The sequence below is a fragment of the Phragmites australis genome, chromosome 4 (genome assembly GCF_958298935.1).
Source record: "Phragmites australis chromosome 4, lpPhrAust1.1, whole genome shotgun sequence".
In the NCBI taxonomy this organism is placed as follows: Eukaryota; Viridiplantae; Streptophyta; class Magnoliopsida; order Poales; family Poaceae; genus Phragmites; species Phragmites australis.
Window position 1 is genome coordinate 34,539,349 of NC_084924.1, and position 15,952 is coordinate 34,555,300.

The window sequence follows — 15,952 nt, forward strand, 5'->3', positions numbered from 1 at the left end:
GGTCCTCGACCCCCTCGGCCCTTAGCCACTGCCCAGCTCTGGAGGTAATCCGTTCGGAGCCTGGAAACAGAGTGTTGGAGGCGAAGTAGAAGGCTAGGCGGGAGAGGTGGTCCTTGACCCCCTCGGCCCTTAGCCCCTGCCTGGCTCCTGCAATAAACAGTTGGGGATTCCGTACTATTTCCCGTGCCATGTAGAGTGGGCTTTTACTTAATGTTAGCATGATCTTCATAAACGACGTATGAATCGTGTCTTAGATGAGACTATAGGGTAATGACTTTACCTATTACCATACGTGTTTGAGTCATGTGGGCCATACCTCTTCCTACGGGAAGGGGGATTTTGTCCGATAAGTTTTTTAGAACCTCTCCATCTGGTTGAGATTTTTGGAAGACATTCTTGCTTGCAGGGGTTTTTGAAAGTCTCTCCATCTTGCCGAGGTTTTTGCAAGGCTCTCTGTCCCGCAAAGGTTTTGTAAGGCTCTCCGTCTTGTGGAGGTTTTGGGAGTCTCTCCATTTTGGCAGAGGTTTTGCAAGACTCTCCGTTGTTGGAGAAGGTTTTTTTGTAAGACGCTTCGTCTCGCGGAGGTTTTCGGAAGTCTATCCATTTTTTCCAGAGGCTTTGTAAGTTTCTCCGTTGTTGTTGGAGTTTTCGCATGGCTCTCCACTTTTGCCGGAGGTTTTGTAAGTTCCTCCGTTTTTGCCAGAGGTTTTGCAAGACTCTCTGTTTTTGTCAGAGATTTTGGAGGACTCTCTGTATTTGTCGGAGGTTTTGTAGGACTCTCAGTTTTGCAATCTACTATTGGCAATAAGCAGCTAATTGCAGTATAAGATATAGCTAGGTCAGACGACTATTCATAACTCATGTCAAATAAAGATGTAACTTAAGTTCTACTACTTACTACTAAACAGGGACGTAATCTAGTTTTACCATTTCTATCTAATGGCTATCTATTGTAAAAACTTCTAGCAGTAAGGTTGGAGGCCTCCAACATATTTTGATCGTACTGTACGAAAGATAGACTAGCTAGGTAAACTATCAATAGGTAATAGTGAGCGTACCTTTGCCAGAATAAGGCCTCTATTATGAGGTTTGAAGGCCTCGAAGGCTAGGAGAGGTGGTCCTCGACCCCCTCGGCCCTTAGCCGTTGCCCGGCTCCGGGGGCAACCCGTCTGGAGCCTGGCGACGGCGTGTGTCGGAGGTGGAGCCGAAGGCTAGTCGAGAGAGATGGTCCTTGACCCCCTCGACCCTTAGCCGTTGCCCAGCTTCGGAGGTAATCCGCCCGGAGCCTAGCGACGGCATTCTCCGACTCAGTCCTCGTCGCTGGGATATTGCACCGTCGGTAGCGGAATTGGTTGCGACGCAGCAGGATCGGAGGGCCAGGGATTTGCCCGGGAGTTTGCCCCAGGCTTTCGACCCCTGTGCCGTCCTTCGCCGGTTCCCTCTGTGGCCTGGTATCCTGCTTGTCTTCCAAGGTACTCTTCCCAGAAGATCGTGAGGGTTTGGCAGTTGTTGGTGTTGTGGTCGAGCCTTGGTTCATGTAGGATACACCTATATGCCTCCGGTGGTACCGGAGCTTGTGGTTGACGTTGAGGTCACTGTTGGGAGCCGCATACCCCGGAGCCCGTGGTTTCCCCAGGGCCTCCTTTCCTTTAGGGAGACTGTCGAGGTCGTCTGGTGAACAGGTTTTCGGAGCTGGAGTGGCTGTGACTACGCCTCCCTGGACAAGGTGGACTTGGGGTTCCCTATGCACGGTTGGCGTCACGAGGGCTGCGTCGGAGGCGTTGGCGGGGTCTGCGCACTCCGGAGCCTTGCACCTCTTCGTAGCCTTCTTTCGCCGGAGGGGCCCAAGGAGGACGTTGGGTGGACAGATTCTCCGAAGGTGTTAGCTCGTCCGGGGCGTCCCAGGTGCTGTCGAAGGAGATACCTTGGGACGAAGTCCAAGCAGGAATATTTCGGGGTTCGACTGCCCAGAACCACTAGAAGGCGGCCTGGTTGGTTGCGACCTCTTCTGGTGCAGCGAGGTCTTTGCCATGTTGAGGCTTGGAGGGCTCCATGCCATCTGGATTTTTCGTACTGACTCAAGGTTCTGGGTCGGTCAAGGCCGGAGGAACGTCGTCCCATACGGGAGCGGGGCTGGAGGGTATACGTGATGTGCACGGCTGAGACAGCCACACATATGGTTTCATGGTTGCAATGATGGATATGGAGGCTAGCGTGTTGGTGGTTTTTCTGGTAGATTCCTACCTCTCTTTGGCACTTATGTGTTCAAAAGTCACCACGAACGGCGCACTGTTGGTGCAAAAGATTGTCTTGTCCCAGCAGGTACGGCGAGAGTTTCTTCTAAGGAGGAGACTCAAGCTTAGAAACGAAGTTTAAGAGGAAGGAACACAACAAATGTATTGATAGTAAAATATGGATTGGGCTAGGGGGAATATCACATGAAGACTTTGTGATTGTGTTGAGCGTGCTCCTTCCGACCTCTCTTTTCGAGGTGACCATGACCCCCTATTTATAAGGTAGTACATAGCTTAGTACACAGGTTATCACGATGTACAAATATCTAGGACCTGACTGAAGGGGTGACCCGAAGGGGTCCGCAGCCTCCGGGGATAAGGCCTCCTGCTGAGTATGGAGGTCGAAGGCTCTAGAGGGACTTGTTGTAGCTTCGAGTCCTCGGAAGGCCACGTACGTGCTGGAGAGGTGGCCCAAAGGGATTCGTAGTCTCTGAGGATAAGGCCTCCTGCTGAGTCCAGAGGCCGAAGGTTTTGGAGGGACTTTTGATAGCGATCGTCAACTATTATCCTCAGGCTGGTCTATTTTCCCCCAACAGCTTTTAATTCAGAAAAGTGTTTAGCAGGTTGCATGCGATATATTCAGCTATATAAGGAAATGGACAACATAGCTCACTCGACATGTGTATCTATGGAGTATTTAAATTTTCATAGATAAATCGGTTGTAGTGGTTACGAGGCTGGCCTTTCTTTGGTTGTAGTGGTTACGAGGCTGGCCTTTCTGTTCAGGAGAAGGAAGAAAAGCTAAATACCTATTGAGGAGAAGGAAGAAAAGCTAAGTACATGTTGTGCTTATTTTAGGGATGCCATCGTAATGTCCATCTTTATTTTTCAAAAGGTGATAATGCTCATTTTTATAAATGCTACAATTTTCATATCATATCAGTCCTGGTGGCATTGTTTCCGTTTTTCGGCTATGAGCTATTTGATTCTCCTATATTATGTAATACATTATATTGTTGATAAATATTTCCTTGTGTAAACATGGTGCAGTAAATAAGTATGCTTAGGGTGCCTTGTAGAATGAGAGATGGTGAAAGTAATTTTCACACTGTGGCTATTGCTCCAGCTAATCACGTTGAAAACAGGCTAGGAAATAGGCATTGCCTTTATGAGTTGTTCATTGACATCATAGTTTTTCCTTTTTCTAATTATGAGGTGTGTTACACGTTCATGCTTACTAAGTACAACCTAACACCCGAGATTAAAAAGAATTACACTAAGCTGAGCGTGGCTTAGAGTAGGCAATTGAAAATTTTAAATCATGTTAGGAGTACAAATATGTGGTCGATATGCGGATGCTCTTGTCGTTTTCCACCGGAAAATTTAAGTGGATACCATTGCAAAGATGCTTATATTGAAAAATACTATTAGATGTGAGAATAAAATGTGAGTCATGTGACCAAATGTCCTAGAGACACCGATGGTATTTTCTAACTTAGGTGATCTTTTGCAATGGTATTTTCCAAATTCACCTTTTTCCACCAGATTACCACTGTGCTTCACATCGATTTATTTTCTTTCCTGAAAGAGGAGAGTTTATTTCCAATTTTTAAGCAAGGTTTATACAGGATCAGGTGAATAAACCAGATTCGAATTTCAGAAACACAAATAATGAACAGAGAAAGCCGGAAGGAAACTCTACATGTACATCGTCATGAAAACAGTGAATATAATTTGACCAATAATGATAACGACATGAGAGCAATAAACCAGCAACTAGCAAGCTACTGATGTATCACCGGTTATCATATAGTACCTTCTTTTTGTCCAAAATTTGTGTTATGAACACTGTAGTACCAGAACCATGATTCAGGGAAGGAGCTGCAGACGTCATAGTTGAATTGCTGGTGTGTTGTCTAGTTTCTGCACCAGTCAAGGATCAATGGCTGCTTGACTGCTTGTAAGTTGTAAATTGTAATAGTACCTTCTCTTCTAGAATGGCCAAGCAACTTGTAGAGAATCTTGGAGTGTCTGATTGTTATGCCTTTTCCCATGGATTTTCAAAGGTGAATGAAAACGGAATCCGCCATGAAGTTGGCCAACCAGTCATGCCTGCGGTGGTTGCCCTACACTTTTGTGTTGCCCAGCCGGCTGGCTTCTATTCTCGTATTAATCACAGAAGTTATAAACTTATAATCACAGAAGTTAATACTACCAGTTTGCTAGTCACGTATCTCTACTACTTAAAAAATATATAGTGCTTCCTGAAGCCTTCACGCATCCACATATGTTCTGCCTCTACATACTGCCCTCCCCACGTTCTGCCCCACGCCTGCAGCACAGCTCACAATGGTGGCAGCCTTCGGGTTTAATATTTATACCATGTACAAGGTACAAAGGATTGAAATCTCGATATACAAGGCAGGTGATAATACCTGGGATGGAAACTAATAACTCTCCATATACAAGGAAGGTGATAATCCCGGGATGGAAAGTAATTATGTGGGATTATCTCTCCATAGCAAGAATATGCACGTTAACCCCCCCCCCCCCCCCAGTCAAAATGTGAGGTTCCCAAACGCACAGACTGGAACGAAACTCCTCAAACAGCTGAATCGGAAGCCCTTTAGTCATAATGTCCGCGAACTGATGACTTGAGGGGACGTGCAGCAAGCGAACTTGTCCAAGAGACACATTTTGTCGCACAAAGTGGATGCCGATCTCAATGTGCTTGGTGCGGCGATGGTGGACGGGGTTCGAAGCCATGTAGACAGCGCTTACATTGTCGCAATAGACAACAGTGACGCGGTGGAGGGGTTGATGCAGGTCCTTCATCAACTGACGAAACCAACAACACTCAGCAACAACATGTGCAACTACATGGTACTCTGCTTCGGCATTGGAGCGGGAAACAGTTGCTTGTCTTTTTGAAGACCAGGAGACTAGATTGTCACCAAGATAAACACAGTAGCCGAAGGTAGAGCGATGAGAGTCGGGGCAGCCAGCACAGTCTGCATCAGAATATGCAGTGAGAGATGTCAGTGTTGATGTCACGGAGAGGTGAAGACCATGATCCAATGATCCTTTTATATATCGGAGGATGCGCTTGATCATGTGGAGGTGAGGCTCGCACGGATCATGCATGTATAGGCAGACTTGCTGAACAGCGTAAGCAAGATCAGGGCGAGTCAAAGTGAGGTACTGCAGGGCACTAGCCAAACTACGGTACTTAGTAGGATCGGCAACAGGCGTGCCGTCTGAAGCAGAGAGCTTGGCTTTCGTGTCAACAGGTGTTGCTGTCGAGTGACACTCAGCCATGTCTGCGCGCTGAAGAAGGTCGATGACGTGCTGTTGTTGGGAGAGAAACAGGCCATCTGCCGAGTGGCAAACTTCGATGCCGAGGAAGAAGTGGAGGTCACCAAGATCAGTCATGGCAAACTCCTCGTGAAGGTGCCTGGTGATTTGGTGAGAAGCTCCGCGGAGGATGTTGTAAGAATAATGTCATCAACGTACAGCAGAATGTACGCAAGGGAGGAACCGTCGCAAAGTACAAAGAGTGAAGAATCAGAAGGTGAAGCCGAGAAGCCCAATGTGCGGATGTGGGAGGAAAATCGCTGGTACCACGCACGAGGGGCCTACTTGAGATCGTAGAGAGACTTCAGCAGACAACAAACGTGAGTAGGACGAGAGGTATCCTCGAATTTGCTGGGTTGCTGATAGTAGATGGTCTCAGTAAGGGTGCCATGGAGAAAAGCATTCTTCACATCGAGCTGATGGATGGGCCAGGCGTTGGAGACGGCAATGCTCAGTACTGAGCGGATTGTTGTAGGTTTCACAACGGGGCTAAAGGTCTTGTCAAAGTCGATGCCCAGACATTGTGAGTAAGCACGCACGACCCATCGCGCTTTGTACCGAGCTAATGATCCGTCGGAGTGGAACTTGTGCTTGAAAATCCACTTCCCAGACACGATGCTGACCTCGGGAGGACGTGGCACTAGGGTCCAAGTACCGTTGTCGATGAGTGCCTGATATTCCTTGGCCATTGCTTGATGCCACTGTGGTGCCACCAGTGCAACACGATATGACAAAGGAACGGGCACAACATAGGTGTGTACCATGGAGAGGTTCAAGCGATCCATAGGCTTGTAGTTCCTGATTTGGCGCGAGTGGTCATGTGATGACCAAGTGGTGGGGGTGGAATCAGCGAGGGCGCTGTTTGCGGCATTGCGAGGGGCGCTGGATTCGTGGAAGTGATCACGCTTGACAAAGGCGCGTGAGCTGGATTCGCGGAGGAGGCCGCATGTGGCATGAGCGACGGGTCTACCGAAGCTGCGCGTGGAACATCCTCGGATGGGAAGGGGGCCGTGCATGGCAGGGGCGCAATGGGTGTGGAAGGAGTTGCACGGGTCGTGCGTGGCACAGTGGAAGCACCTGGGGCCATGCGTGGCTCGAGAGTCATCGCGCGTGGCATTGTGGGAGCACCTGGGGCCATGCGTGGCGTGGGAGTCGTATCCACAGGGATGGTCGTGGAAGCCTCAGAGGTCGGTGAGGAGGCACGTTGTGCTGCGTGTGGTAGAGAGGACACGGTCTGGTGCACGTCCAGTGGTGTCAAGATTGTTGTCTCGGTCGATCTTGGTGGAGGAACGGGATGATCCAGCACACTAGAGGTCGACATAATATGACCAGTGGATGAACCTATAGGAGAAAAAGTGTTTGTGGCCACTAGAGGCAGGTTAGTAAAAATGCTGGAGTCAGCGAGAGCCTTGGTGGAGTTTGAAGTAGGTGGTGGTGCAGAAGATGCAAAAGGAAAAACCGACTCGTCAAAGTTGATGTGTCGAGATATGATGATGCGACGTGTGGAGGGATCAAAGCATTGATAACCTTTTGTGAGCAAGAGGGTAGCCGAGGAAGACGCAAGGTGTAGACCAGGGGGAGAGCTTGTTTGGGGAAGTGGAGGCTGTGTTTGGGAAACAGAGACACCCAAAGACTCGGAGGTGTCGTAGGTCACGTGGTGAGCCGAACAAGCGCTCAAAAGGGGAGATGAACCTGTGAGGAGCCGAGGGACGCCGATTGAGGATGTAGGTGGTGGTGCCCATGGCTTCTTCCCAGAAGGACGGTGGCATATGTGCTTGAAGCAGGAGGGTGTGAATGATGTCGTTTGTGGTACGGATGGCACGTTCATCCTTGCTGTTTTGTTGAGATGTGTAGGGGCAAGAAAGCTGGAGAAATGTGCTGTGTTGACAGAAGAACTCAAGATTCACATGATTGAGAAATTCACAATTGTTGTCTGCCTGAATGCAACAAATAGGAAGGTTAAATTGGGTGCGCACATAAGCTATAAAGGAGCAAAGGTTATCATGAACATCAGACTTTCGTTTCAAGGGAAAAGTCCAAAAATAGTGAGAAAATTCATCAACAATAATAAGATAGTATTGATAACCAGAGTTGCTAATGACATGTTATGTACAGAGATCACAGTGGATTAGCTGAAAAGGAGCAACTGTAAAGGAGGTGGACCAATCAAATGGTAGACGGGCTTGTTTGCCTAACTGACATGCATGGCACATGGAATGACCATGTTTATTACATGAAATAATGCTGGAACACTGAAGAGCGGAAATGACATCGCGACCTAGGTGACTGAGACAATGATGCCAGATCTTGAAGGGAGCCGAGGTGGTCAACAGGGTGGTGGGAGATGTAGGAGTGGTGGTGGCGCCAAAGGTGTAGAGGTCACCAGCACTATTTCAACGTAGAATCACGGTCCGCATTCGAAGATCCTTGATAGAAAAACCAAGAGGGTCAAATTCAATCGAACAAAGATTATCACGAGTGAATCGACGAACAGAGATAAGGTTTTTAACTATTGAAGGAACAACAAGCACATTATTAAGGTGAAAGGAGTATAGAGGATAGGTGAGGTAAGCATGGCCCGAAAGAGTGATCGGGAAGGAGGAACCGTTACCGACGGTTACATAAGATGGAGAACTGTAGGGGATAGAAGTGTGAAGGGTACTGTCATCGGCGGCCATATGAGTGGTGGCATCAGAGTCGAGGACCTAGCCATGCTGTGATGGAGTTTGCATGGCGTTGAGGGCAAAGATCAAGCATGCTTGACCCCACTGCTGCGCCTGGGGGTAGGACGTGGAGGTTGGCACGGGAGCGAGAGATGTCATGTAGGCCTGTGCAGGTGCGGGCGCTGGGCGAGCACCAAGGAGGCCGGCGCCCGGGAACGACAAGCCATGACCCTGTCCAAGCTAGGTGGGGCCAGCCATATACGGCGTAGATCCACGGGCATGGAGTTGGTGTAGGGTCCGTGGGATTTGCCACCTGGGAAGTGGCCGAACCGTGGTGTGGTGTAGACTGGACTCTATCACTGCCACGATTTCTGTCACCGTTGCCGCGGCCACGGTGTTTGCCACGGCTGCGACCGGAGGAGGACCCATGGGTCTGCTGGTCAGCACTTGAGCCGCAGGAGCTGGGGTTCCCGATGCAGCCCATCGAGGCAATAAGAGCCGACACGGATCCCGCCGGAGGCGTGGCATCAGTGTTGTTGGTCATCTCATGCATGAGGAGCAGCGAGCGGACTTTGCTCAAGGACGGGAGAGGAGCGGTGAATGAGATGATGTCCACCGCGTGCTTGAGGCGAGGGTTGACGCCGCGGAGCGCGTTGAGGATGAGTTCGCTGTCTTGAACGAGACAGCCAACGTCACGGAGAGCGTCAGCCTAGAGCTTGAGGCACTGAAAATATTTGGCGACGGAGAGGTCACCTTGCACCATGGAATGGAATTGGTGGCTAAGGTAGATTGCCCGGGTGTCCTGGTTCTCAGTGAAGAGGTCACGGACGCGAACCCATAGAGCTTAGGCGGTTTGATCCGGCTCGAGGGTGACGTAGAGGACCTCCTAGGAGATATAACTGTAGAGCAACGTGCGGATGATGGAGTCCGCCTGCGCCCATCTCGGATCGGTGGGGTTCAGTGGTGTTTCGCCGCCAATATGCGTGAGCAACCCGAACTTGCAAACAGTGGCCGTGAAGTATGTGGACCACATGGTGTAGTTTGCAGCTGTGGTGGAAAGGGTAATGGGAACGTGTCATTTGATAGATGCTATAGAGAGGGCCGACAGGAACGGGATGGAGTTGGGAACGGTCACCGCCGGGCTGGACTGGGCGCTAGTGGTGCCTGCCGGTTCAGTGGAACCCATGGGGAGGACGTGGTGATCACGGTAGGAATACTGGAGCTTGGTGCTGGGAAAGAGAAGAGCAGTGGAAGGAAAAAGGTTCAGGATCGGAACCTTACTGATACCATGTAGAAGGCTAGAATTGTGGAAGCACAGCTCACAATGGTGGCGGCCTTCGGGTTTAATATATATAGCCATATAAAAGGTACAAAGGATGGAAATCCCGATATACAAGGCAGGTGATAATGCCCGGGATGGAAACTAATAACTCTCCATATACAAGGAAGGTGACAATCCCGGGATGGAAAGTAATTATGTGGGAATATCTCTCCATAGCAAGAATATGCTCCTTAACAACCTCGATCCCTTCGACCACCGTGCTCCAAGCCTCTAACAAACTCTATCCCTCCACCTGCCCTCGCACCCGTGATGGTGCCACCCACACCACAATGTCGTCCTCCGCCTTGCCTCCTCATCGGTGCCCTTCGCCTCAGCATCGACCTCCTTCGAGCCTCCCTCTTCACCGCCCTCCGTAGCAATAGTTTCGCCCCTTGGGGCTCTGCCGTCGAGATCTACTTCGGGATGCTGCCGATGCTCATGTTCAAGCTGAGTCATTACTTTCAGAGAGAGTCTCACGCGCTGCCTCACCGCTTCTTCACTCTTGTGTTATTGTCGCTGATTCGCCACCCCCACCTGTTGTGCCACTCCAGCTTGTCCTTTCGTTGGGGCAAAAACAAAACATCCCCTAGGAGGCAATTTTCCCATTCCACAGGCTCACGCGTGCCTCTCCTCCTCAGGCGGCACCAGCATCACCCCTACTCGCGTCCGGCTCTGACCCTGACGGCGGTTGCTGCTTCGCCATGCAGGTGATGGACTCTCCTCCTCCTCCTAGGTCTTTGCATCCCCTTCGATCTAAGATTTATCTCGTGACTTCACCACTCTGAGGAAGTAGAGTTCTTAAGGGCCACCGGGTTAGTCTGCATTGTCACTATTGGGCTACGCACGCACGTTCCCGCACGCCGCCGTCAGTGGCTTGCAGTGCCAAATTTGGGGAATCGCTATATAGGATCCCACTGGCCATTATCGAGTCTAGGATTTTGTTCGGTTCGAATTTCATTTTGGTTGGGTTGCTCCATTATCGTGGTGCGCGTAGGAAGGCATGACCGAGGAGCGTAGGGAGATTGGCATGTACCACCATTTCAGTGATTTGCTTGCTGGTGACATTGTTGATGGCATTGCGGCTGGTGCTGGTGGTCGGAAAGCAGAAGAGGGGAAGAACATCTTTCTTGCTGCGTGGGAGGAGAAGATTTTTTGTGCAACCGCTCGCTTGCTATTGAACTTAAAACCGTTCGGAGCTAACCTTCCTCTACACGTACTAATACTATTATTCCATCAAAAGGTTACAGTGTCATCTACCCACAACGATCCACTTTTGAAAAGATAAAAGTACTCTTTGTAATATTTTAACAGGTGGATAACTGGATAGGGAAATGAACTTCATTAGTTAATTATTACCCTTAGAACATTGCGGTGATCAATCGATTTTGCAGTCATGTACTCCGCTGCCACCTGAATATAGCTGCAAAAATTAGTTTTATGCCATCTGAAATGAGAAAATGCATGTTGTTGCAGTCATGTACTCTATTGTATTATGCAAACCTGTACTCCATTGCCTTCTGCAGACCTGTAATGAGCTTACTCTCCCCCTCACCCAAACTTAGTGCATAGTTTGTTGTTATCAAGAATGTATGCAATCAGTGTTTCATGTGGTAAGAATAGTTAACTGAATGAGTTGTCCTTTGTGAAACTTTATCCATTCATCATAGCCCTGAATCCGTGCGTCGTAGTCCTGAATTCGTGCTCGTGCGTTGCAACGGTTTCAAAATATTTGTCCAACTATCATGCGATGGTATGTTTGTTCCAACGTGTTTGATATTGTTGCAACAATATTAGTGACAATGGACAGATCTAGATTCTACTACGTTTATAATGGCTAAATAATCTGTTCTGAATATATGTTGGAAGATTTACCGCTTCTTCCGTTTCAGACAACATCGGCAAAGGAATGTCATAAGACATCTTGTTTCTTTTTTTATTCGCACACGGTTGGACAAGTTGATAATGCACTGCTGCACACCCTCATTACTCACAATTTTGGTTGTTGCTTTTATAGGCTTAAGTATGAACCTTTATTTTTTCCCCCATGATGATTATTGAACTGTAGTTCACATATATCATTACATGTGTATATTTCCATTCATGATTTAGTGGTTTCTTATTTGATATTTTCCTCCTCTGTTGTGTTTTCTTATTAGATGTCACAATCCAACGAATTGAGGTTAGTATATTATCCACTCTTAAATGCTTTCCTAAACATAGTGGATTTAATGTGTTCTGGTTTGTAATTTTCTTTAGATACACTGCACGGTCTATTACACCTTCGGCAAATAGAAATGGCACTTCAAAGTCACCCACACCAACAAGGCTCAGCCCTTCCAGGTCACCTCCTCCAAAGAGGAGTGCCTCAAGGTCTCCACGTACAAGGAGTCCAAAGAGGCACAATGCTTCAAGGTCACCTCCTGCTAGGAGACGTGGTAGATCAAGGTCGAGAGATAGGAGTCGATCTAGGCAAGTATATCACATGTTCATGATAGATTATTAAATATTATGTCATTGGTTGTAGTAGCTTGTTCTTAATTGCAATATGTAGTTCTATCCAAATCTTTGAGCAGTCTTGCAGTACTGATGTTTCATTTTTTAATTTTGCATAGGAGCAAAGATGATCGAAATCCAGGGAATAACCTTTATGTCACTAGATTGTCTACTCGTGTAACTGAAGATGAACTTGAGAAGTTCTTTAGTAAAGAAGGAAAGGTATGGTCTCAATATTATTGGTCAATGCGCTCTTCTTATTATGATTCCCATTTTATCTGAATCTAATTATCTATGACTAATTGTGGAATGAGCTACTTTGCAATTTCCTGAGTTCTTTGTGACTTCCCACTTGGTTAGATGTGCTTTATTTTGCTCATGAGCAATAGCGAGTCAATCATGCAATGGGTGTCTATAACTACATCACTGTATTGTTCTGTTGTTTGTTAACTAATTATATTTCTACCTATAGTTTTGCTTGGCTTGAACTGGTGAGCCAGAGATAATTCATGCTAAAGTGATGTGCAATTCGCAAAATGACGGTTATTTTTTCAGAGATTGCTTGTTGATGTGTTCAAATTCATGGAACCATATGTAAGAAAAGTTGTGCATCCTTGTGTTCTTCCATGAGAATATATAAGATGTTACCACCGCTCAGCGACAAGTTGTCTATTTATGATTGGTGCACTTTCATATGATGGGAGCATAGGATACATGCTAGCATTGAGTAATCGAGCCTACGAATGACTCACTTCAAATTTTTTAATAGCATAGTGTAGAGAAATGTCTCTTCCTTTCCTAAGTCATTTTGTTCATACCTGTCTACTAAAAAGAAAATACTTTTTATTTATCGTCTTTCTCGCAGATGGCATCTTTGAAACGAATCAGGAATCGAACTCCATTCAATGACCTAACCAATACCACCAACAGTAATACTTATATCAACTAATGTCTAGAAGTCCCTTATGAAACTGAACAACTAAATAAATATTGTATTTCTTTTAGATGCCCTCAACATTACCACAATTGGTGGATCCATACAATCTAGCGTGCAGCCACCAATCGTTGATCCTAGAGAACGTAAGAGGCTAAAGGAAATAGAGCGATATGCCCATAACAAAGATAAAATACTAAAAAGGCTTTGTGAAGCTCGATGAAATACACAAAAGGTTTCATATGGATGATGGCAAAAAAACCTATTTCCAATGAGGTCCGGTGCGCGCTGCTTATTAGGAACCATGTTTTCTCTTTTTCGCCGATGGGCACGAGCTTGATTCTTGCATATTGTCGAAGCTCAAAGTATAAACATGGTCCAACATTGCATCCTGTTGGTAGCTTAGTTGATCCATACATTTCTTATGTTTGAATTGGTTCAATGGAGGAAGGTGCAACAACTATTTCCCAAATTGTTTGTATTTTTATTTTTGTTTATGTTCTATGACAAATTTCTGAGTATATATTTTGTTATGTTCAACGCCAACATTTAGTCTAAATCTCCTTTCCTTATGTTTTTTATGAGTGTTGAGTGGATGCTCAAATAAGGATGTAAACTTGATTGTACGACAATGTATTGTCTGGTGTTCAGAAATAGTGTCTGTAGTGCTTGAACAATATTAACAATGTTATTGCTTGAAAGATATTTCGATGATGATAACTAGTTTTAGAGGAGTTAACAATGTTATCATGAGCAAATTTGTGTCTCCCGTTGCAACATACAGACATTCAACTATACAGTATAATTTGCACACACATGCATGGCAAAGCCATTGTTGAGGCTCTGAAGGTACTAGAAATAGAAATAGTTACAAATATGCGGCAAATATGCCATGTGACAGTACAGTGAACCACTCCTTAGATTTATTGATGTAAGCAATATCTATGCATATATTTGATACCATCTTATGTAAATTTTATTTTTCTTGCAACACAAGAAAACTGAACTATATTAATTAATATGCGATGGAGCTGGGTAGAAGTTTCTTAGAAAGTGATGATGCTACCTCAATTGGTAAGAGACTGCGTTTATGTTGAAGTCGTCTTTGTTAAGTTTGTCATCCCTGACAAAATATACGCAGCTGGTAGGCTAACTAGCTGATTCGGTGCCGAGCATATTGACCAATGTTAACTGCAACTGAAAACAATATTAGCTTCGTCCAAAGAAACGGCAGAGTTGACTTGAATTGGCGCTTCTTTATGTTTGATTAATGAGCCAGCACCCACCGCAAACGTGCCATATGCCCCTATCTCTGCGCCTATTAATGCAGGCCTGGCTTGCATCTTCTCCCAGTATTGAAGAGTTCAGCTGAGAGCCAAAGTCTCCCCTTCTTCTTCCTCCTCCATACATTACCTTCATCTATTCTCAGCACCCCAGCAGCTCCACACGACTTAAGGTACGAACAGATCAACATCTTTGCTGATCCCCCTAAAAAAACATCTTTGCTATTTTCTCCTTTCTTCATTTTTTCTGTCATCTAAAAGTTACTATGTTGTTTCTCTGGGGGTAAGGGAATCACGTCATTAGCAATTGGTATTATCGTTAGTAGGGATTTCAATTTTGTTTTACAATTTTTTTCACTGACGAAAAGACCGAAATTCAAAAAAATTTGTCGAAATTTTGGTGTCCCACGTACCAGTGAAAAAAAATCCAAAATTAGATATTTCATTCCCCTTCAAAATTCATAAAATTTCACTAAAATTTTGACAAAGTTTTAATCCCGGATCGTTAGTGGCTTTGCAGTAGCTTTTTTGCTTTTGGTTCATGAATCGTGAACTTGCCTGGCACGTGTGCGTGTACGTGATTGCCTACACATGGCTATACTTGGCTAAATTTTGCTCGTGCCTCGTGATTTTTGGCCACCAGGGAGACAGAGACCGGCGATGAACGGCGGCGACAGCAGCCCGGTGATGACCGACAGCGAGCGGCGGGCGTACCGGTACAAGGAGCAGGCGGCGCCGAGGCTGCTGGGCATGAGGAAATCGTGGTCCAACGACTCGCTCGCCGGCTACGCATACGGGGGCGGCAGGGCGTCCTGCGTGTGCGCACCCACCACGCACCCGGGCTCCTTCCGCTGCAAGCACCACCGCCACGCCTCCAACCTCGGCGCCGACGTGAAGCATCACGAGGCCCAGAGGACGGCGTCCGCCGATCAGGACAAGTCGTCCTGAGGTGAAGGCGACTCCCGCGCTGCAGCTACGTCCCGCGTTGGCGCCGTGCTCGTCGACGTGGATCCTGTGCGCGGGCATCTTCCTCTCTCGTTTCCAGGCTTGGTGTGAGGGTGTTTTCTTGCTTGCAAGATTGAAATAATAAAGTGCTGCTTAGCACGGCAAATGGCGTGTAAATAGAAGCTTTCTTCAATCTTTTTTTTAGAAAGATATGTAAAAAGGGAGTGCATTTCTCCCTTGTGATCTTTGTTCACTCTACAGTAATTGTTGAACCATCTTTTAACTCATCCTTCTTTACTCTCAAAATTACTTCTAATTTTTATACTTCAAAACATTTTCTCCGGAATATACTGAAAATGCAAAAGCTATGGGGTTCTGGGCCTAATTTTGTCAGCCCAATATAGAGTCTAAATGAGGCCCGGCACAGCCCGGCACCAAAACTCAAAGCATCTTCTTGGGCAGCGACCACCCGCACCCGGCGCCCTCCCCCTCGTAGGCCGTAGCACGCTACCCACCTTGAAGGAACTCTTCCCTATCCGCCGTCATTGTCATCCTACTTATCATTACCCCCCACCTGCCCTCTACAGCTCTATTGATATTTGCATTAAAACGAAGGGGAGTTCCAGCTAGCAATGGCGGACACAATATTTTGATAATTGATGTATATAGCTAAAAAAAATTGTATTGTCGTACTTGCGCAGCCATGGCAGTGTTCTGCCACGCTG

The 15,952-nt window shown here is 46.8% G+C and overlaps 1 protein-coding gene across 1 annotated transcript; it reads left to right on the forward strand.

Annotated features, from left to right (window-relative positions):
- The first annotated feature begins 14,336 nt into the window (after positions 1-14,336).
- Positions 14,337-15,510, forward strand: LOC133914340 (uncharacterized). The gene is made up of 2 exons (XM_062357460.1): positions 14,337-14,455; positions 14,926-15,510. Exon 2 carries the CDS (start codon positions 14,943-14,945, stop codon positions 15,228-15,230), a length of 288 nt encoding a protein of 95 aa, XP_062213444.1. The 5' UTR covers positions 14,337-14,455; positions 14,926-14,942; the 3' UTR covers positions 15,231-15,510.
- Positions 15,511-15,952: the final 442 nt, after the last annotated feature.